The sequence below is a fragment of the Elephantulus edwardii genome, unplaced genomic scaffold (assembly GCF_000299155.1).
Source record: "Elephantulus edwardii isolate Elephantulus edwardi_28Jun2011 unplaced genomic scaffold, EleEdw1.0 scaffold00099, whole genome shotgun sequence".
NCBI classification, from domain to species: domain Eukaryota; kingdom Metazoa; phylum Chordata; class Mammalia; order Macroscelidea; family Macroscelididae; genus Elephantulus; species Elephantulus edwardii.
This window is the reverse complement of record NW_006399849.1, coordinates 1,754,615-1,778,688: the sequence shown is the minus strand read 5'-3', so window position 1 is coordinate 1,778,688 and position 24,074 is coordinate 1,754,615. Positions and strand designations below refer to the sequence as shown.

Below are 24,074 nucleotides of genomic sequence, written 5' to 3'. Positions count from 1 at the left end.
ACCCAGGATCCACCTGACATCAGCAGTAATATCCCTGATGCCACAGCCTCTTCTAAATCCTGCTTGAACTTCTGGCTGTTCCCTATCTATGTTCTAGCCATTTTTTTAATAATCTTCAGAAGTATTTTGCATGCATGTAATATTAATGATATCACTTTAATTGGTCTAATTTGGCCACTTTGAATTAGATAATTATATGATGTACTATCCCGGGAATGAAAAATACAAGAATGGTGTTGCATTCATAGTACAATTGGTACAGCACTTACTGTCAGTTTGCTGTATTGAGATAACTTGTGGGTTGCTGTGATACTGAAAGCTGTGCTACTGGTGTGTCACGTGCCACAAGAGTTAACTATGGTGGACAGCTTTTAGTATAGCACCCAGATTAAAACAGACTAGGAATCAGGATTGGCCATCCGCTTCTTAAATAACAGGCCTAAAAACCCTATGAACAGTAGAGGAATGTGCACATTTATAGTAGTAGTGGCAGAGCCCAGATTGGAAGTCAGTCAATAAGAAGAAAAATCATGACAAACATCCTTTAATAATTGAAACATGGGATGTATGTGGTTTGAATGTTGGAAAACGAGAAATTGTGAAAAATGAAATGGAATGAGTGAACATCAACATACTAGGCATTATTGAGGTGGTATGGACTAGCTTTAGCCACTTTGAATTATATAATTATATGGTGTACTATCCTGAGAATAAAAAATAGAAGACTGGTGTTGCATTCATAGTCCAAACATCAATTTCAAGTTCTATCATGAAATATAATGTTGTGAGTGATAGAATATTATCCATACACATACAAAGAAGACCTGTTAATACAGCTGGTATTCAAATATATGCTCCTACATGTAGAGCCAAAGAAGAAGAAACTGGTATTTTTACCAGATCTTGCAATCTGAGATTGAGTGAACATGCAGTAATAAAAATGCATTAATAATTTAATTGGTGACTGGAATGCAAAAGTTGGGAACAGTAAAGAAGAAATGTTGTTGGTGGGTACTGTCAAGTCAAGCATGACTTATAGCAACCCTATGAACAAAAGATTTGAACCCTGTTCTGTTTCATGTTCATAGGGTTTTAGAAAATAGGGGCTTGGTAATAGAAATGAGGCTGAAAATGTTGTTATTGTATGTGCCGTTGAGTTGCTTGCGACTCATAGCGACCCTGTGTACGACAGCCCTAAACTCTGTCCTGTGCCAATTGCACTGTCTCCGATACACCCATCTCGATTACCCCCGTCACTGAATCAGTCCACCTCATAGAGGGCCTTCCCCTCCTGCGCTGTCCCTCCACCCTTCCAAGCATGATGTCCCTCTCCAAGGACTGGTCCCTCCTTACAACATATCCAAAGTATGTTAGAGCTTCAGAATCCTTGCTTCCAAGGAGCCACCCAGTTTAACCCTTTCCAGGATGAATCTGTTTGTTTTCCTAGCAGTCCATGGTACCCTCAATACTCTTCTCCAGCACCACAGCTCAAAGGCATCAATTCTCCTTCTATCCTCCTTAGTCACTGTCCAACTCTCTGATGCATAACAAGTGATAGCAAAGACCATGTCCTGTATCGGTCACACCTTAGTCTCTAGAGAGACACCATTGCTCTTCAGTACTTTGGAGAGGTCCCTAACAGCAAACTCTCCCAAGGCAATATGTCTTTCGATTTCCTGGCTACTGGTGTTGAGAGTGTTGACTGTGGAGCTAAGCAAACTGAAGCTGTGAACAATCTCAATCTCTTCACCATCCATCCTGATGCTGCCAGTTGGTCCAGTGGTGAGATTCTTTTGTCTTCTTGACATTGAGCCTCAATCCATATTGAAGGCCACAGTCCTTGATCCTCTGCAGCAAGCGCTTCAGGTCCTCCTCAGTTTCAGCAAGCAAGGTTGAGGCTGGAAATAGAATGATCAAATTTTATATTTTTTGTGATTTATCCATTGTAAGTACCTTCTGTAAAAGACACATATGGTGACTTTACACATGGACCTAACCTGATGGCCTCCATGGGAATCAGATTGACATTTGTGGAAGGAATCATTGGAGAAATTCATTATCAGCAGTCAAAACTAAGCGAGGGCCAGTCTGTTGGTCACACCATCAATTATTCAAGTACAGATTCAAATTGAGGCAGAAGAAAATTAAGTCCATCGTATTCAAATATGTTCTTGAACCTATCCCATCTGAATTTCTAAATGATTTTAAGAATAGGTTTGAAGCATTGAATACCAGTGATCTAAGACCAGATGAGTTGTGGGATGATACCAGGGATATCCATTAAAACAAAAGATCCTTACAAAGAGGAGAGAAAGAAAATCTGAAATGGATGTCTGAAAAGACTCTAAAAATTGTGCTAGAGCGTCAAGATGAGAAAACATGCTGAAGTAAAAAACTTGAACAGATTTCAAAGGACAACTCTTTACTGTTCTACCACTTGCTGTAAGACTCCCTACAGAAAGTGAAAGAAAACACATACCTGGGAGGGAAATATTTCTGGTACATATAACAAAGGCTGTACTACCAAGGGAGCTCTCATGGATAGGCTGTGGGTAAGAAGTTGCACCTGCAAATCCAAAGGCCTGTGATTTGAATCCACCAGCTACTCTGGGAGAAAGATGGACAGTCTCCTCTGTACATTTTACTGCCTTTTGTCACATTGTGGTTCTAATTGTTTTGGCCTCAAAAGGTTGTACCTGTTTTCATGTGTGCTGGCCATTCAAGTTTGTTTGTTTTGTTTTGTTTTGTTTTTAAAATAGTACAAATTATAGTTCTTTATATTTCAGAGCAAATACTTTAACTGTACTTTAGCTTTAAAATACTAATTGCCTCATCCGTATTTGCAAATAACAGTCTAGTTTTGTGTGTGTGTTCTGTTTTGTAGATTTACAAATCTTCTGTCGTCTGCCCACGGGCAGCATACTTAGTTCCACATGAAAATGACGCTAAAACCAAGGAGAGTTTCTAAATTTGCTAAGGATCATTGCCTAAGCTTAATTTAACACTTTGCCACAAATGACGGCAAATGTGTTTCTAAGCACAGTTGTCAGTTTAAAAATGTGTGGCAACGCGTTTAAAATCCCTACCTGATGGCATCCACTTCCTAAACAATGTGCCTCTGGAAGCTCTGTGAGGATAGTTATAGAACAAGGTTCAGGTCTTTTTGTTCATTGCGTCACTATGAATTGTGCTTAACTCCACAGCAATCAACAACCACCACCTGCTAGTAGAGGCTCTGGTGGCTTAGTGATAGAAGTTGCACTGCCAACCCAGAGGCTTGGAAGTTTTAATCCAGTGGCTGCTGTGGGAGAGTGCTATGGGTGGTGTCCACCTGTGTGATTTGCTGCCACAGAGAACCCTGTGGAGGGTTAACTATAAGTTGATTCCAACTCAATAGTATATAACAACAATAACCTAGTAGTTTTAGCCTCTTGAGAATATCCTTGGTTTTAGCATGGGAAGTTCTTTTTTCTAAGTGCCCACCAAAAAATTATTTCTGTACAGCATTAAAATGGACTTGTAAAGTCTTAAGGGTAAGATAGACTTAATACTATTTTTTAATACTATTAAACCTTTATTTTGAAAAACTTATTATTGGAACCAGAAATTTTCTCCTGGGTAGTTGAAGGTACAGTTTTGTAGTTGACTTTGGCTTCAGAAGCTTTGTGTTTTTTCTCTTCTGTTTCATTTTCTAGAATGGTTTGAATTCATTGACGTGGGATTTTAAAAATATAAGCTTAATGTTTAACATATGCTGCTTGTGTTTGTGTCCAAGCTTAGGGTCTATATGATCTAGTTGAATTTTAGAGCAACTTTTTTTTTAATGACATCTTTTTTGAGTAATTTTGTAAAGGAGATTCTTGTGATTTAGGAATAAACTTCCCTGATTCAGCCTTTTGGTTTTTTCCCCCTTTTCTCTCTTTCTAGTATTGTCTATCATTAATTAGGATACAGCTGATAGATAACCTTTTCTGGGAGAATGAGGATCCAGTATCTTGTGATAGAGACATTGTATGCATGTCATACATTCTTAACATTTTTTTTCGGTAAAGTAGAAACATTACTGCTAATATATTTTCCAAAAATTTCCTCGGTATATCACCTTTGTTCATTCTTGAATTCATGTGTATTTGATAAAGATTTTTACAGATAAAAAAAATTATCTGACTTGTGATTTCTATGAGAAAGAACTTGCCGGAAGATTTGAGAAAATCAGAGACTTGCATTTATATTGCTGGCCTGAACTTGGACATCAATTTGTTGATTAAAAGAAGCTGTCTGAATGAATTGAAGAATTATGGCTTATTAATCTTTTATGGTTTGGGACTGCTACACTAAATTTGCACTATGACTGTGTGATATCCTTTGTCTCCCCCACACCCAACCTGTTCCATATAAACCCCACAACTCTAAGTATAGTCAGCACACCTGTGAGTCAATTTGCGGCAAACGTTGGACACAGTGATTAGGTAACGTAGGTGCAGAAATGTAGGGAGCCATATCTAACTTTGCAGATACTTGTTTGGTACTGTGGATGTTATTAATGGAGACAGTTTCCCTTTGTCCACCTGTGCTGTGTAAGCAAGGCTGTCATCAGTAAAGCACAGTTTGTTGATCAGTGTTCTTCCTGTCCTGATGCCACATTCTTCTCCATAAAGTCTAGCTTCCCAAATGATCTGTTCAGCAGATAGATTGAAAAGATATAGAGAAAGGATATATCTTGCATGCACTCCTTTCTTGGTTTTGAACTTTCTGCACTGTTCCCTTACTCTGTTCTGAAAATAGCTTCCTGGTATAGGTTTCACAATAAGCGGGATCAATTGTTCTGGAATTCCTATTCTTCTCAGTATTAGCCGCAATTGTGATTTGTGTTATGTCTTTTTTTTTTTTTTTAATGTAATATATATATATAAAGATTTTTACAGCATATTCTTCCCATTTAATTTTTTATCCATTCATTTTTGCATTTTCCTGCCTGCCCGCCCCGCCCCCAAGTTCACTTTTCTTTTTTGAAAAGAAAAAAAAATTCTTTCATTGTTACAGTCCTGTCACCCCATCCCTTGTCACCCCCCAACACCACACACACAACACACACACACACACACACCCAAGACCACAGTTCATTTTATTATGCATTTCTTTTTCTGGAATCTTGTCATGAAATAACATTTGATCATATTTTCCTTTTAAACAGTTCTCTCCCTCATCTGTTTCAATGCAGTATACATTATTTATCCCCTCTTTTCTTAGGCTCCCCCCAACTCTGATTTCAGTTCTATTTTACAACAGTGGCACTATGCGGTATTTGTCCTTTTGACTGAGGTATTTCACTCAGCATGTCCTCCAGGGTCACCCATTTTGGTATATTTCATGAGTTTCTTATTTTTCAATGCAGCAGAGTGTTCCATTGTGTGAATATACCACATCTTCTCTATCTATTCGTTAGTGGACGCTTGGGTTGTTTCCAGCTCTTTGGTATTGTGAAAAAAAGCAGCAATAAACATGAGTGTGCATATCTGCTTGTGTGGCAGTTATGGTTTCTAGAGGGTATATTCCCAGTAGTGGAATTGCTGGGTCAAATGGTATTTCTATTTCCAACTTTTTGAGAAAGTGCCATACTGCCTTCCATAGTGGTTGCACCATTTTACATTCCCATCTACAGTTAATAAGGGTTCCAGTTTCTCTACAACCTCCCCAGCATTTGGTTTTTTCTGCTCCGTTGAATAATTGCTATTCTTACTGGGGTGATATAGTTGTTTTGATTTGCATCTTAGAGCTAGGGATTTTGAACACTTCTTTATGTGTGTGTTTGCCATCTGAATGTCCTCTTTGGTGAAGTGGCCACAATTGTTTTGATCCACACAGTCATATGCTTTTTCGCATAATTAATGTAACACAAATAGATATTCTTCTTATATTCTCTGCTTTAAACCAAGATCCTGGCGTCAGCAATGATATCCCTACGGCCACAGCCTCTTCTAATCCAAGTTTATATTTCTGGCAGTTCTCTGACCATGAACTAGTTCTAAATGAACAACATGTTCTACTTGTTTCTGGATAATCAGCAAAATTTTGCTTGCATGTGATACTGTTTCAATTTCCATATTCTGTTGTATCACCTTTTTTGGGAAATGTGTATCTCTTGCAGTGAGTTAGTCAGGTAGCTGTCCTCCAGGTTTAGCACTGATCTGTAATTTTTTAGCTCTAGTAATCTTAGTTTCATCCATTCTTTGATCTGTTTAGCAATCATTGTTTTGTTATTAATGTGCCATAGAGTTGTACCCAACTCATAACTGGCCCTCCATTAGTTTTCTCATGGGAGGAAATTACACATCTTTATCCAGTGGAGCAGCTGTGGATTCAAACCTATGCGTTCAGTTTGGCAGTGCAACTTCTTACTACTAGGCTACCAGAACTCCCTACAACTAAGGCTTAAAATAAATTCATCCATGTTTTCCTGTTAAAACTGTAATATAGCCTTGAAACTTTTCTATATCTTATCCTGTATTTTATCAGCAATTCAGTGAGCTTTTTCCCCTTTTTGAGTAATCTCACTTGTATGTCCCTTTGTATTCTTTTGTTTAATGCCATTAATAATGGGTGCCTGTAATTTAACTTTGGAAAAAAATTAAGTGGGAATTTTTTTAACCTGATATTAAATAATTTCTTCTTAAAAGTCTTAGGGTGGGTGAAGAGAATGACAATATACAGTAAGAGGTTGATTAGACATTGGAATTAATTAATCTTTTATTATTAATGTTATTAAAATGTTCATATATGATTGAATGAAATTGTTATTGGAAAAAGTGAAGCATAAAAAAGACATTTCTTAGAGACATCTTTTGGTAAAAATGATATTCATGCTGCAGATAGTATTCTTTTAGATTATCTCACCAGCTGGAACAAGCAAGCACCTAAGACTTTGTTCATCTTTAATCTTTTTATTATTTCTTATTGTTGCAATTTCATAATCATTTCTTGTTCAGCAAGTTAATTGTAGAGATAAGCAAACATTTTCTCAGTCTTGCCTGCCTCTAGAGCTTAGAGTTAGCCGCTTTTTTCACTTTTAACATGTGATTTAAGGCTTTCTAGACATCGTTGTTGGTTAGAGTCCCTGTGAAATTGTGATTTAGAACCCTTATTTTGACCCAGTAGTCTACCTTTTCTCTCCCAGCCTGGTTGTCAGTGTACTCCACCCCTCTTCACTGCTCTGGAAGGCTTGAATATTGGGGTAGGTAGTGACTAGGAGGCATGTTTTCTCATCTTTTGGACCATCACATGATTTTCCAGTTCTCATTGTTGTGGTAGTTTTGTTGGCAGTTGCTTGAAGACCCTTTGCTATATGTAGAGTTTTCAACAGCTTCATACACATCCTTTTTTGAAAAATAGCACCTGTATCTTTTTCTATTATTATTTAATGTCTTTATTAACTACATTTGCAGCTAATAGCTCACAAAAAAAGGTGCCATATAGAGTCTGAAGATTGCAGCTGTTTGCCTATTTAGCATGCTTTGGGGGGGTTCCTTGAGATTATTCGTGATGACATTTTAATAGTCATTTTTATTAATTTGTGAAATTTTCTTCTTGATGATTTTTGTTAGATGCTTTCAAGTCAAATGTGACTCAAAGCAACCATGTGCACAACACTGAACCCTGCCCTATCCAATGCCATCCTTATCGTCTCTGACATCCTTGAGCCTATTGCTGTTAATACTGTGTCAGTCCATCTTGTTAAGGGTCTTCCTCTCTTTCACTGACCATCATCTTTCCAAGCATAATGTCCTTTTCCAAGGAACAGCCTCTCCTAACAACATACCCAGTGTATATGAGACAAAGTTTCACTGTCCTTGCCTCTAAGGAACACTCTGGCTGCACTTTTTCTAAGACATATCTGTTCTTTCGGCAGTCCATGGGATATTCGATATTCTACTCCAACACCACATCTCAAAGGCATTAATTATCCTTTTGTCATCCTTATTCTTTGTGCAGCCCTCATTTACACAGAAAGTAATTGAAAAGACCGTGGCCTAAATCAGGCCCACCTTACTCTTCAGATTGATATTATTGCTCCTCAGTAATTTGTCCCTGACAGTGTACTTACCTAGTCCAGTATGTATCCTGATCACCTGGATGCTGATACAAGGACATTGTTTTATGAATCCAAATAAGTTGATAATCATTGACAATTTCCATCTTTTATCTGTCCATCATGAGATGGCTAGTGGTGAGAATGAGGATTTTTTTGTGTGTGTTTTTTTGATATTGAGAAACAATCCATTATTGAAAGCTATACCCTACCCTTTGATCTTCCACAGTAAGTGGTGCAAGTCCTCCTCACTTTTAGCAAGCAAGGTTGTGTCAACTGAGTAATGTAGGTTGTTGATGAATCTTCCTCCAGTCCTTTTATGCCACATTCTTCATAGAGTCCAGCCAGCATAGAGATTGAATAGGTATGGAGAAAGGATGCAGCCCTGACATATAACTTTCCTGGTTTTAAATCATGTAGTGTTCCATTGATCTATTTGGACAACAGCTTCTTGTCTAGGCATAGGTTTCATATGGCATAATTAAGTCTTCTGGGATTCCCATTATTTGCAGTGTTAGCCATGTTTGTTATGATCTACATAGTTACATGCCTTTGTATAATCAATGAAACACAAATAGACCTCCTTCTAGTATTCTTGGCTTTCAGCTGGGATCCATCTCATATCAGCAGGTGCCCTTTTTTTTTTTAATGGCATGATGTTGTTGTTGGACGTAGACTCATAACTGACCCTCTGGTGGGTTTTCAGAGGCAGTTTAATCAAGCATGGGAGAAGATTGCTCATCCTTCTTTGCGGTGACCTCAAATTGCATGTGTTCGGGATTGCAGCGCAGTTTCTTGCCACTAGGCCACCAGAGCTCCCCTAACAGCTTATATTTAAACAGTCCACTGTTCTCAGAACAGTTTCCTATTAAGGAAATCATATCAACATCTTAAATTTAATTTTTTTAAATTGTGTGTGTGTGTGTGTACCGTCAGATCAGTTCTGACTGGTACAGGAGGAGATTGTCCCTCCTTTCCCAGCAGAGCATCTGGTGGATTCGAACCATGCGCCTCTGGGATTGCAGTGTAGCTTCTTGCCACTAGGCCACCAGAGCTCCCCTAACAGCTTATATTTAAACAGTCCACTGTTCTCAAAACAGTTCTTGTAATCTTGTCCCCACTTGGAATTATTTCTGTTTTGAGATAGCTAGAATAATTGAAGTTGAAAGTAACTTGAGTCTCAGCTTCATATAAAATGTGAAATGTTCATATGAAAATGATGATGTGGAGCTTGGTGCCAAAATGGCAGTTCTACCTGAATGTATAGGACCTACACAAAAGTGAATGCAGTAAGCAGATGCTTCCTGGTTGCTAGTACCTTGAAAATCATTAGCATTTGAGCTGAAATCCTGTTTACCTGGGAAGTACCAACAGTGGCTGAACATGTTAGGTATAGAAGAGCTTGTCCATTTTGATTTAATACAGTATTCATGTGCAGTCTTTAGGGACCTGTGGTGGCCTAGTAGGAAGGAGTTGCACTAACAATCCCAGGGTACCCTATTCAAATCCACCAGCTGCAGCATGAGAGAAAGATGAGCCATCTCCGTCTGTGCAATTAACTGCTTCTGAAAACCCTCTGGAGGGTCAGCTATGGGTTGGTTCCCATCCGATGCAACAACAACAGCAGTGAACAGTCTTTACCTTGGAATTCTGAAGGATTGTCCGAGATTATCAGATCTACATCAAAGGCTAAGTCTTTCAGTGCTATTCTGTTTCCTGTCAAGCTTCCTTCACAGATTTCAGATTTGTATCATGGTAGTTCTACATCAAGAAAACACACCAATTGGCAGCATCATGATAGATGGTGAAGAGAATGAGATTGTTAACAGCTTTAGTTTGTTTGGCTTCTCAATCAACACTCTTGGTACCAGCATCCAGGAAATCAAAAGACAAATTGCATTGGGAAATTCTGCTGTCAGAGACATCTCCAAAATACAGAAGAGCAACAATGTTAGTCTGGAAGCTAACGTGTGCCTGATCCAGGCCATAGTCTTTGCCATTGCTTGCTATGCATCAGAAAGCTTGACAATGACTAGGAATGACAGAAGGAGAGTTGACTTTGAGCTGTGGTTCTGGAGAAGAGTACTTAATAGATCATGGACTGCTAGGAGAATAAGCAGATTCATCTAGAGAGGATGAGACCAGCCTACTCCTTGGAGGCAAGGGTTCTTAAAGCTTCATCTGACATACTTTGGGCATGTTGCAAGAGGGCCCCATCTTTGGAGAGGGACATCATGCTTGGGAGGGTGGAGGGACAGTGCAAGAGAGGAAGACCCTAGATGAGATGGATTGACTCAGTGGCTGGGGTAATGGAAGTAGGTGTGTTGGAGACAATAAGATTGGAATAGGATAGAGCAGGGTTTAGGGCTGTTGTACACAGGGTTGCTATGAGTCACAGAAAACTCGATGGTACATCATAACAATAGTCATGATTGGAAAATTTTTCATACTCAGTACCCTGTTTATCTTTCACAGGGATAACAGGTGGTACCTCTCTGGCATTTTTAGTCTACCAATGACTCTGAGGGAGAAAGATGGGCAGTCTCTTCCTGTGTAATTTATAACCTCCTGAAAACTGTCTGGAGAGTCAGCTATGTATTGGGTCCAGCTTAGTGACAATTAGATTTTTCTCTTCTACAGCCATTATTACCTAATAAAACTCTTGCCTTCCTAATTCTTACTTCAGTTTTGCTTAAGATATTCAAATAGGGACTGTATGAGCATTATATATGTTAAAAAGAAGGACGTGCGCGCGCTCTCTCGCTTGCTCTCTCGTTCAGTTTCATGGATTCATGGTTTGACAGGCTACAAATTTTGATATATGAGCTTGTGGACAAAGCTCATTCTCTAATGTTAAGTCTGTAGAAATCCTTTGTGAGGAAAGTATTATCATTAAAACACACAAGTATATAAAAGGATATGTTATAATGTTTGAGAATTCTTAGTTGTGATCTTTTAAAATATTTTATTTTTCACTCAGGCCGGATACATCAAGCAATGGTAACATCCTTAAATGAAGATAATGAAAGTGTAACTGTTGAGTGGATAGAAAATGGAGACACAAAAGGCAAAGAGGTATGATCTCTAAATTAATTATTGTTATTACTAGACCTGCAATCAAGATTTTAAGTATGAAAGAAAACCAAAATGTATATAATTTTTGTATGATACATGTATTCTTTATAATTTCATGAAGCTATTTCAACTGATTAATAATTTTTACTCTTAGAAATATCTATTTCTAATTCCATGTCCTATTAGATTACAGAAATACTGGTTTATATTTAAAATTATTCACATGGAATTTAGAAACTACTATATGGTTAACTCTGGTGTTTGCAGATCATTCTTAGGATAACATTCAAGAAGTAGATACTCTGTTTTAGGTCATATGAAATGTAATATGTTACTTGTCAAAATAAATTTGGAAGTTGTGTGCATATGTTTTAAACAGATTGACCTGGAGAGCATCTTTTCCCTTAACCCTGACCTTGTTCCTGATGAAGAAATTGAACCCAGTCCAGAAACACCTCCACCTCCAACATCCTCAGCCAAAGTAAACAAAATTGTAAAGGTTAGTTATGAAAAGTCAAAGCAGGTGACATAGGCATTTTATCTAATTTAAAATGGTTGGATTTTGAGCTTTACCAACAAAATCATCTGTTTTGTGAATCACGAGCATGAATATAAGGTAAACTTTTAGTTCCTATTAAGCATATTTAATAGATTGGCACAGGTTGGAGCAGGATTCAGGGCTGTTGTACTTAGGGTTGCTATGAGTCGTAATTGACTCAACAGCACATAACAACAAGAAGAAGCATATTTTTTTAAAAATCACTGCTTAATATATAATTCAGTATTTAAGGTAGCAGATTGTTAGATCTTTATTTTACAGAGCCACTGAAAGAGTTTGAACTGCCCAGCCTTTCCATTAAGAGCCAAGTGCTTAGAAGTTATTGATTACCATTGAATCAGTTCTGACACTCAGCAACCCTGTACAGATGCCCAGAGTCTTCTAGCAACACATTGATCAGTAAGACCACATAGTTGCCACATCATACTGCCACATCTTTCTCTCAGGAAGGAGCTAGTGGGTTAAAACTACCAACCTTTTGATTAGCAGGCAAGTGCTTAACTACTGTACTTTAGGACTCTTGAGAGCCTTTAGTTACCATATGTAAATACAATATTTTTCATTTTTAAAAGCCTTGGAAAATTTTCATGGTTTATCCTTCTTTGTATATCATTAGTAACTTCTGCTGTATATTGGAATCACCTGGAGAATTTTTTCAGATACTGATTTTGAGGCTCCACTCCCCAAAGATTTTATCTAAAGATCAAGGACTACAGCCTTTAATATGGATTGAAGCTCAACATCAAGAAAACAAAAATTCTCTTCATTGGGCTGAATAGCAGCATCATGATGGATGATGAAGACAGTGACATTGTTAACAGCTGTAGTTTGCTTGGCTCCACCATCAACACACTTGGTACCAGCAGCCAGGAAATCAAAAGACGAATTGCATTGGGAAAGTTTGCTGTCAAGGACAACTCCAGAGTATTGGAGAGGAACAATGTCAATCTGGAGACTTAAGGTGCACCTCTTCCTGGCCATCATCTTCACAATTACATGCTAAGTATCAGAAAGCTAGACAATGACTCAGGATAATAGAAGGAGAATTGATGCCTTTGAGCTGTGGTGCTGGAGAAGAGTATTGAATATATTGTGGACTGAAACAGGTTCATCCTGGAGAGGGGGAAACCAGGCTTGTCCTTGGAGGCAAGGCTTCTGAAGCTTCATCTGACATACTCTGGGCATGTTGCAAAGAGGGGCCAGTCCTTGGAGAGGGACATCATGCTTGGGAGGGTGGAGGGACAGCACAGAAGGGGAAGACCCTGGATAAGATGGATTGACTAAGTGACTGGAGTAATGGGGTAGTTGTGTCAGAGATGTTGAAGTTGGCTTAGGATAGAGCAGGGTTCAGAGCTGTTGTACATAGGGTCAATATGAGTCTCAGACAACTTGACGGCATGTAACAACAACAGCAACAAAAGGAATGCCTCAGCCTATCATGTATTGGATCTTTTGTTCAAAACTGCTTTTCTAGACCATTGCCTTTGACTTTATGTCATATGACTGGACAAGAACATGCAAATAGGGTATGCTGGTCTGTACACAAAGGTGTTGGCTAGTTTTGCCATCCCATCAGGGTTGAGCAGATTCCATGGCAGCAAGGAAGAAGAACCAGAGAGTGCAGCATGCCTTCTTCGAGGCCAGAGATTTCATTCAGACCAAGAGCTATACAGAAGCAGCCCCAGCCTTAGCAGAGAACCGGAGACTGACATATGATAGAGCTAACTTAAGACTGCTGCCCTATAGAGCCAAAAACCTTTGCTCAAGCTTACCTAGAGGAAACGCCCCAATTCACAGGACTAAGATAACTTTGTGTAACTTAAGCCATGAGGTTGAAGGTCCAAGGGCTCATGAACACAGAGAATATGTCTGCACTAAGGAATTACACTACTTGTGAAGCTATGTTGAGGAATCATATTATGCTGCCAGCCTGAGTCGTGTATATATAGTCTGTTAATTTCCCTAATAAACTCCCATAATCACGAGTACCATTCTGTGAACTCTTTATGATCATTGCAATGGATTTTGGACCTAATAGAGGAGTAAGATTGGTGTTGGAATTCGTAGAAGTAGGTGCAGGAACATAGAAAACCATGTCTGGATCTTGTTGATGGGGATAGTTCTCTTTAGTGGAATTAGTATAGGTCAAACTCTGCTCAACCCATGCTGCTCCTACACAATCTTTACAGTATCCATTTGAACAACTGGAAGAATAAGTGTATATAAATTATAGTGTTGCTGAAGAATAGGGATTATATATATGGACTACCAGAAGAACACAGGTAGCTCTGGTGACTTAGGAGGAAGGAATTGTACTCCCAGTACGAATGTATACAGTTTGAATCTACCAGCTACTCTGCAGGAAGATGGGCAGTCTGCTCCCAAACAATTTACTGCCTCTGAAAACCTGCTGGAGGGTCAGCTATGAGTTCACTCTAAATCAACAATGTACAGCAACACCACCAACTAGAAGAACAAACAACTCTCTCAGCTAGAATGCTTCTTAAAGGGAGGGTACTAGATTTAGTTTTACATACTTTGGGCATAGTATCTAGAGAGACCAGTTCCTGAAGGAAATAATGTTTTGTAAACTAGAGAGCCAGTGAGGAAAAAAGGAAGACATTTAAAAAATGGATTGGCAAAGTTGCTACAGCAGTGGCTTAAACATGACTATGATTATAGAAATACTATAGGATTGGGCAGTGTTTTGTTCCATAGAGTTGGCTGTGAGTTAGAATTTACAACAAAATCTAATTTGAATATAGTCACAGTTAAGAATGACGACAGTAATTAGGATCTTTTTTTTTTCCTCAGACAAAGACATAAAATTTGGATTAGTAAAAAAAAAAAAAAGACCAAGAATTTGCTATAAAAAGCTACGTAGAGCCGTTATGGTGGTGTAATTGTATTGCTAAACAAAAGAACTCATGTTGGCTGTTTGAATTTGCCAGCACCTTTGCAAGAGAAAGATAAACACTATCCTGTTTTTAACAGTGACAGTGTCTGAAACCTGATTTTTGAGTCAGTGAGTTAGAAGCAACTCAGTGGCAGTGATTTGTTTTGTGTCCAAGCCAGTAAATCCTTTTTAGATTGATTAACTGACAGTGAACAAGCGTTTTATAATATCTTATTTATATTATTATTATCATTATCATTATTATTTCATATTTAGGATTATGTATATAGAATTAAAAATAATGAACATTTTATTCTTTTGTAGAATCGACGGACTGTGGCTTCTATTAAGAATGATCCTCCACCAAGGGATAATAGAGGTGAAATAAAACATTTATCTATTCATTTTATCGGTTGCTTTTTAGTATAGCTGTGGCACTTTAAGAAATAAATTTATTCCTAACATTGTTATTATTGTTTTAAACTTTACCTTTTTTAGTTAATTTGATGTTTAGTATCTTATTTCCTAATATTATAATGTAATTTGAGAAGCTCAAAGATTCTCACCACTGGACCAATTGGTAGCATCAGGATGGATGGTGAAGAGATTGAGATTGTTCACAGCTTCAGTTTGCTCAGCTCCACGGTCAACACTCTTGGCACCAGCAGCCAGGAAATAAAAAAACGTGTTGCAATGGGAAAGTCTGCTATTAGGGACCTTCTCTAAAGTACTCAAGAGCAACGGTGTCTCTCTGGAGACTAAGGTGCGCCTGATACAGGCCATGGTTTTTGAAATCACTTGTTATGCATCAGAGAGTTGGACAGTGACTAGGGAGGATAGAAGGAGAATTGATGCCTTTGAGCTGTGGTGCTGGAGAAGAGGATTGAATGTACCATGGACTGCCAAGGAAACAAACATATTCATCCTGGAGAGGATTAAACCAGGCTACTCCTTGCAGGCAAGAATTCTGGGGCTTTGTCTGACATACTTTGGACATATTGTAAGGAGAGACGGGTTCTTGGAGAGGGACATCATGCTTGGCAGGGTGGAGGGACAGTGCAGGAGGGGAAGACCCTCTATGAGGTGGATTGATTCAGTGACTGAGATAATCAGGATGGGTGTGTCAGAGGCAGTGCAATTGGCATAGGATAAAGCAGGGTTTATGGCTGTTGTACATAGGGTCACTATGAGTTGCAAATGACTCGACGGCACATAACAACATCAACAACTGGTGACCTAGTGGGAAGAAGCTGCACTGCAATCCCAAAGGCACATGATTCAAATCCACTAGCTGCTCCATGGATGATAATGAGCTTTCTCACTCTGTGCGATTAAATGCCTCTGAAAACCTGATGGAGGGTCAGCTATGGCACAAAACAACAGTTACAAGAAAGTAAGGAGCAGAAGAATAAGTTAATTGATGTCACAAGGGTGAATTTAATCATAATATTATTAAGTATAATTTTCTGAACTACAGGCTTCTAAAAGGACAACAGATAATTTGGAAGTTGAACAGGCAGTTAACTGGAGATCTTCCGTACATTTTAGCCAGGAAATTTAAACCGTAATTAACTCCTTTTCTTCTGTTCAGCATTTTAGACTTGTCCTTTCTAGTAATAGTGTTTGTATGGGTCAGGAGAGACATAGATAGTAAAGTTAGAAAAATCCCTTATTTTAAACACTACGTAAATCTTTTGAAATTTTCTGTTTGTAGTTAACTAACATTTTCTGCTTTTAAAGTATTTACTCGGAAATTTTCTGCAGAAGATGAGTGTATTTGAAGAATGAAGAGTAGAATACAGGAAATTGAAATATTTTTATGTTTTAATTTTGGGTACTTTTGAATTGTGTGACATTTTCAAAAATGAGAGTACATTTAAAACTCATACACTTTTTAAATTTTTAAAGACTATTAAAAATTAAATTCACTAGATTAAAACAACTGTATATAGATGGTGGGGTTTGGGGGATATGTGTGTGTAAAAGAATTGCTTACTCATCTAAATAAAAGAAAATGTATTACTAAAAGAAACAACTTAAGCTGTTAGCCAGAGTAGTTAAGCAAAGGAATTCAAAAGAAACGTTAATTTGGCAAAAGAAAAAAAGGTATGCAAATTAGGAATAGGAAGAATGTAAAACTGTCCCCATTTCCAGTCTTATGTATAGGAAACTCACACCAATTTTCAAAAATCCACAAGAAAGCTTTTAGAACTAATAAATTAATTCCATAAAGTGGCAGGATACAAAGATCAGCACACAGAATCAGTGTCCGTCAGTGGTGAGACGAAGTGGAAAAGAGAATTAAAAAATATTATTCATAGTAGCGTCAAAAAGAATGAAATATCTTGGAATAAATTTAAACTGAGAGAGTGGAGGATTTGTATACAGAATTATAAAGCATTACTAAAAGAAATTAAAGAATGCCTTAATAAAATTTAAGGTCTTAATAAAAGGCCTTAAATAAATTTAAGAATATTTTGTGTTTGTGGATTGGAAGACTAATGCAGTTAAGATATACATTGTACCCAAAGCAATCTATAAGTCCTCTACAATCTCCTTTAAAAGTCCAACATCCCTCTTTGCAGAAATAGAAAAGTTAATTTTCAAGATTATATGAAAGAGTAAAGGATCCCAAAATAACTAAAATAGTCTGATGAAGGAGAATAAAATAGTACTAACACTTCCTAATTCCAAAAGTTACCATAAAGCTGCAGTAATTAAAGGAGCCTGGTGCTAGAATAATAACAGACATAGACCAGTTAAATAGCATCCAAAAATAAATCCACATCTATAGTCATCTGATTTTCACCAAGGGTGCTGAGTTCTTCAGGAGGTGATTCAGGAGGAGCATTTTCATCAATGAATTGTGCTGGAGACGTGGAATTTGCAATTGCAAAATTAATCTGGATCTACATCTCATACTATACACAAAAAAACCTAATTCAAAAAGGATCAAGAACCTGAATGTGAAAGACAAAATAGTAATTAGAAAATATAGAGGCATGTCGGCTGCCCCTTATTGTCAGTGAGGTTGGTGTTAAGTGCCATTGAGTCATAGGCGACTCATAGCAACCCTATGAACAAAAGTCCTCGACAGTTACATTACTTTCATCCTTTCTCCATGTTCATAGGGTTTCCCGAGACAAGCTATTTACGGAAGTGGATGACACTCCTGCTTGTCAGTGATGGATTCTAAAATATAACAACAGTCTAACACACACAGCAAACACAAATCAGTGGGACCTCATAAGAATTAAATACTCTTGTTCATGAACAGACTTTATTACAGCAGTGAAAAGAGAACCTATATCTTGGAAGAACATTTTTGGGAACCATGAAGCCATTAGAATCTAATAACCAAAATAAATAGAAAGGTTTACAACGTTACAGCTTGAAGACAGCTCCTCCTTTCTCCAGCCTGTGGAAAAATGTACACTGTCTTTAGTCGTCATCCAGCAAAAAAAATTAAACCATTTGCTTTTAAGTTGATTTCAAGTCATAGCGATCTTAAAGGGTTTCCAAGACTACATCTTTTGAATAGCAACACAATATGGTATAGACTATTGTACAGAATTCCTTAAAAGCTAGAATTTTTTTTTTAGTGATTTTTTACAAATCATATTAGTTTGTTACAATCATTCCTAGACATTTTTTTTCTATACTATTTATTGCTACTGGTTAATGTAATTAGTTAATTACAGTGCATAAGTGATAAGGAGCTGTGTTGCCAACCGAAAGGCACGTGGTTTGATTCTGTCAGCAGCTTAGTGGGAGAGAAAGATGAACAGTCTCTTCCTGTGTGGTTTATTGTCTCTGAAAACCCACTGGAGGTTCAGCTATGGGCCAATTCCAACTCAGCAGCACATGACAGCAGTGACAATCTATAACAACTGTAAAACTTCATGGAAGCACATTGTCACATCTGTCTCCCAAGGAGCTTCTGGTAAGTTCAGACCACCAACTTTTTACTCAGCTCACAACCAGTGTACAAACGTAGATGAAAATAGCAGCTTCAGTGAGACCACATCACCTCATTAAAATGACATTGATAAAAAAAACAACCCACAAAATATGATGAAGTTGTGAAGAAACTAGAACCTTCACTTATTACTAATAGGAATATAAAATGATACAGTAGAAAACAGTTTGCATTTCATCAAAGAATGTTTTTAACTATAGCCATTTGCCCAGAAGTGAAGATTCGAATACTGTAGATGTATAGATATGTGTACACCAGTGTTTATTGTGATACTTTTCACAATATAGCCAAAATATGTAAATAACTGAAGTACATATCAGCGGATGAATATATAAAACATGGTGTACAAACACAATGAACTACTGCTCAGCCATAAAGAAGAACACAGTTCTGGCAGATGCTTCGGCTTGGATGAGTTAAAACTAACATGCTGAGTAAAATCAGTCAATTGCAGAAAGAAATATTATCATGCTGCTTATATAAAATAAGCAAATATATAGCAACTAAACATAATTAGTGATTACTAAGGGTAAATGAGAGAGGGAAAAGGTAAGTTTTTGTTTGATAGGCATTGAATTTACGTAAAAAGTGATTGAAAGATTTGTGAAAGGATAGCAAGAATGGATGCACCACTTGAAGGATGCCATCTTTGTCACTGAATTTCACATTCAGACTTGATTGAAATAATGTATGTTTTGTTACCTACATTTTGCCCACAATTTTAAAATTCATATTTGACTTTTTTTTATGTTTGACTTTTATATAAGTTAAATAGACTTTTTTTAGCTGAAATTATATTGTTAACCAAAGCATGTGTGTTAAATTGAAAACATTTTAGTTTATGTCACTTGATGGAACAGAATTATACTATATCTCCCCATTTAAATAAAAAAGTTGGTAGTTCTATGTGAGGATTAATGATGTTTTTGGAGTATCAAGGTTCTTTTGACCTTTTCTTATTTTCTGTTGTGACATACTATTTTTCACTTACAGTGGTTGGTTCTGCACGTGCACGGCCTAATCAGCTTCCTGAGCAGTCTTCCTCAGCACAACAGAATGGTAGTGTTTCAGATATATCTCCAGTTCAAGCTGCAAAAAAGGAATTTGGACCCCCTTGTATGTAAATCATGTATAAAGGATTCAGTCATTCTAGGCATACATGTATTCTCTCTTGGTCATCCTTACAAATTCCCAGGTGGTAAACAGTCTAAGTAAGGATTTGATTGTACATTTTATCACTGGAAAATGTAATATTTTTTCTCTTTTTCTGTTTGATCAGTAATTGAGTTTTTAATTGTATTTTTTAAGAAGAAAATTATTTAAATATAAGTACATTTCAGTTGCTTTGAGTTTAAAATATCACCCGTATGATAATTTTTCAGATGTTACAAAAGAAATTTATATATTTCTTCATCATTTCTAATTTTAGACCAAGAGATGACATGTAATAATCAATATGTTTGAGTCATTTTATTGACTTTCATTTGTATATTGTCCTGTTCCTAGTTTTTTTGTTAAAGCAGCTCATAAGTGAAGATCACATGGTTTCTGTAGGCATGCTTTGTCACTGTGCACATATATCTGTGTGTGTGATTGGTGAGACTGTACAGAATATTTTTGTGTATAAGTAGAGTAGCCTAAAAAAAGAAAGCTACTTTAATAGTTGATCTCTGTTTCTTTCAGCACGTAGAAAATCAAATTGTGTGAAAGAAGTGGAGAAGTTACAAGAAAAGCGAGAGAAAAGGAGACTACAGCAGCAAGAACTTAGAGAAAAACGAGCCCAGGTTTGTAACAAAATCATTTCTTTTTTTTAAATAGAAAATGTTTTACTTTCTTTTTTTTCCTGTTATTGCACATTTTCTTTTCCCTCTTACTCACCAAATGAATATTAAATTGGTAAAATTGACTTGGAAGAAAAAAGCTGATGCATATATTTAAATGTTTTTTCATTTAAAAATTTTAATAATTGTTCCTTAAATAGATATTGAGAGATATTATAAGCTTGTGAAAGTAAGTTACCATACCAAAATTTTAGTGGATATGTCTTAGCCCCCAAATTACATTTTAAATGTTGAGATACCATAGTATAGAACTCTAATGGAAATATTTTCACATTCAGGAATATTCAGTTTCTTATTTAAAAGTGTTTTAAAATTACATTTAGAAAATACTACTCTGTGCATGATTTTTCTAAAATATAATTAACATTTTACTATTATTAATACATTCAGGATGTCACAGGGAAATGAAGGAATCTTAACACTCTCTGCTGAGTCTCAGCTCACTACTGTCACTGTTAGTCCCTTTTGTTGAAGGTTTTATTGTCTCTGGCTGACCCCTCTACCTTTTTAAGTAGGGTGTCCTTTTCTAAGAACTGGCCTTTGGTAATATTGAGGTCCTTTCAGTCTCAGCTCACTTGTTTAATCTCTTTTATATCTCAGAACTGATAAACTAAAATTCAACTGAATTTTGTCCATTATGTCCTACCTCATTAAGATCATAGGATTTGTAATACATAAGCTAACAGTGAAATTACAAAATGAAAGAGAATTATATAATTCTGAGAAACATGGCCTAGGCAGATTGACATATTTTATGACATAAATTGACAACTTGGAGGTTTGGGAAGGAGATAGAGTTAATTCCAAAGCACCCAGGGAGCTGAGTGTCATAACCAGTTTTTCCATTTGGAAAAAATTGACAGGGAGCAAGGGAAAGAGTATGGAACACATGGTGAAAATAAGATATAACCTGTGTGAGAACATGTAGTATGGTGCCTGCCTCTCAGAAAGTATACAATAAATATTGAGATTTTATCTCCCAAATGAAAATTATATATAAAACCTGTTTTGGTTAGTTAATTTTGTGTCTCAGTTCTTGCTGAATACCATCGAGTTGGAACCCTCCCATAGGTGATCCTCCAGTTGGTTCTTAGAGGCGTGGGATTACACATGTTTCTCCATGGAATCTCTGGTGGATTCGAACTGTATACTTTTGGGTTGGCAGCAAAGTTCTCACTAATAAGCCACTGTCAAATAGTATATTGATTAGATGTTTTGGTGCAACCTTTGTAGTGTTTCCTTTGTAGTGTTTTCAGACTTGGAGATTTTATAGTTCATGAAAGGAAAAATTCTGGTAGCTAGTCCATAGAGAGTTGCACTGCTAGCCGCACGGTCATACTTCTCTGGTGGTTCAAATCTGCCAGGGGCTCCAAGGGCAGAGAAGGCGAAATCTCCTGTGTCATTTACAGCACCCCAAAATCTGCTGAATCCACTGGAGAGCCAACTATCTGTTGTGACTCCAAAAAAATGAGCTGACTGGAAAAAAATTTTTTTTATGTACATCTAGGTACTTTTTGAAAGCAGAAAACCAATATTAGGTTAAAATGAAAGATTTTACATGTCACCCCAGCAACAGTAGCAAACAAGAAATGTTAGCAAAGTTGTGGAGAGATTGGAACTGTTATTCACTGCTGGTGGGAATGTAAAATGGACCATCCATTATGGAAGATGGTCTGGCACTTGCTCAAAAAGTTGGAAATAGAAATATCATTTAACCCAACATTTCCACTACTGGGAATACATCTTAAAGAAACCATGACTCAGTCGGATGTATGCATACGTATGTTTAACTGCTGCTATTGTTTTTCACAAAAGCAAAGAGATGGTAGCAACCCAAGTGCTCATCAACAAACGACTGGATAGAAAAATTGTGGTACATTCACACAATGGAATATTACACAGCATTGAAAAACAAAAGTATGTGCTGTTAATTATAACACTGTTAATATAAAAGCTTACTATATGGTTTTTATCCTTCGTAATTTGTACGGTGGTTACATTTTATACCTTTTTTAAGGAAAAAAATCCTTTTTGACTAGAGTGGCGCTACTAATGTAGAATTTTGTAGACTACATTTTCTCTGTTTTGGGATCATATTTAAAAATTTCATCCTTGAGATAAGGTAAGGACATCTTTTTTGTAAGTTGGCACCACCTTCTTCAACCCATTATAAAGTAAAGAGACATCAGAAAACATTTACTGAGCACTAACCCTCTAATAAAAGACAAGTCAGACATGGCCTTTGTCCTCAGGAAACATCATTCAGTTACAGCATCCCTTGGTTGCACTGGCTACGGTTACCATTGCATGCCATCAAATTGACTATATCTCATAGCAACCCAATGAACACAGGTTTGATTCTTACTCTATCCTTTTTATTATTTTACATTCTAAACTACTAATTAGAGAGTGTCTTTCTAATTTGAGCCCAGTTAAATGTTCTGGTATTCCCATTCTTCATAGTGTTATTTGTTATGATGATCCACACACCCAAATGCTTTTGCATGCTAAATAAAACACAAATAGACATTTTTCTGGTGTTGTCTACTTTTAGCTAAGATCCATATGATCCATCTGACATCAGTAATGATATCCCTGATGCTACAGCCTCTTCTGAATTCAGCTTGACCTTCTGGCAATTCTACGTCAATGTTCTAGCCATTTTTGGTAATTGCCATCAAGATTTTACTTGGATATGATAATAGTGATGTTGTTTGAAAATGTTCACATTCTGTTGGATCAACTTTCTTGGGAATGGGAACATATGGATCTGTTTTAGTTAGTTGTACAGATAGCTGTCTTCAGATTTCTTGGCACAGCCTGGTAAACACATCCAGGGCTGCAGGTGTTTGTTGAAACATGTGAGTTGGTATTTCATCAATTCCTGGGGCCTCATTTTTTTGCCAGTACCGTCAGTGCAGCTTGAACAACTTGTAATCATATGATAGTTCCTGAAATGATTCCGTGTCAGCCAATTATTTTTGGTACTCTGATTCTGTACATTCCCTCCTTCTATTGATGCTTCCAAGCTGGACTCTATGACGAAGAATGTGGCATCAGAAGCAGTGGAAAACTCATCATTAAACCTACATTATGCAGATGACATCACCATGCTTGCTGAAAGTGAGGAGGACTTGAAGCACTTAATGTAAAAGATCAAACACTACAGCTTTCAATATGGATTTCATCTCAGTGTCAAGAAAACAAAAATTCTTACCCCTGGACCTATAGGCAACATCATGATGTTGTTGTTGTTGTTGTTATGTGCCGTCGAGTTGTTTGCTACTCATAGCGACACTATGTTCAACAGCCCTAAACTCTGCTCTGTCCTGTGCCAGTCGCACTGCCGCTGACACACGCATCCCAATTATCCCAGTCACTGAATCAATCCACCTCATAGAGGGTCTTCCCCTCCTTCGCTGTCCCTCCACCCTACCAAGCCTGATGTCCCTCTCCAAGGACCTGTGTCTTCTTAAAACATGTCCAAAGTATGTCAGACAAAGCCCCAGAATCCTTGCCTCCAAGGAGTAGCCTGGTTTAATCCTCTCCCGGATGAATCTGTTTGTTTCCTTGGCAGTCCATGGTACATTCAATCCTCTTCTCCAGCACCACAGCTCAAAGGCATCAATTCTCCTTCT

At 37.3% G+C, this 24,074-nt stretch overlaps 1 protein-coding gene across 3 annotated transcripts in view; it reads left to right on the top strand.

Moving 5' to 3' along the window:
* KIF2A (kinesin heavy chain member 2A) overlaps positions 1-24,074 on the top strand; it is a 123,915-nt gene that overhangs the window by 56,938 nt on the left and 42,903 nt on the right. For 2 of the 3 annotated variants that reach the window (XM_006891507.1, XM_006891508.1), the window contains exons 2-6: positions 11,067-11,161; positions 11,541-11,660; positions 14,941-14,995; positions 19,589-19,711; positions 20,279-20,379. In XM_006891507.1, the coding sequence (XP_006891569.1) occupies positions 11,067-11,161; positions 11,541-11,660; positions 14,941-14,995; positions 19,589-19,711; positions 20,279-20,379 (494 nt within the window). The remainder of the gene's footprint in view (positions 1-11,066; positions 11,162-11,540; positions 11,661-14,940; positions 14,996-19,588; positions 19,712-20,278; positions 20,380-24,074) is intronic. The other variant, XM_006891509.1, reaches the window with a different exon arrangement.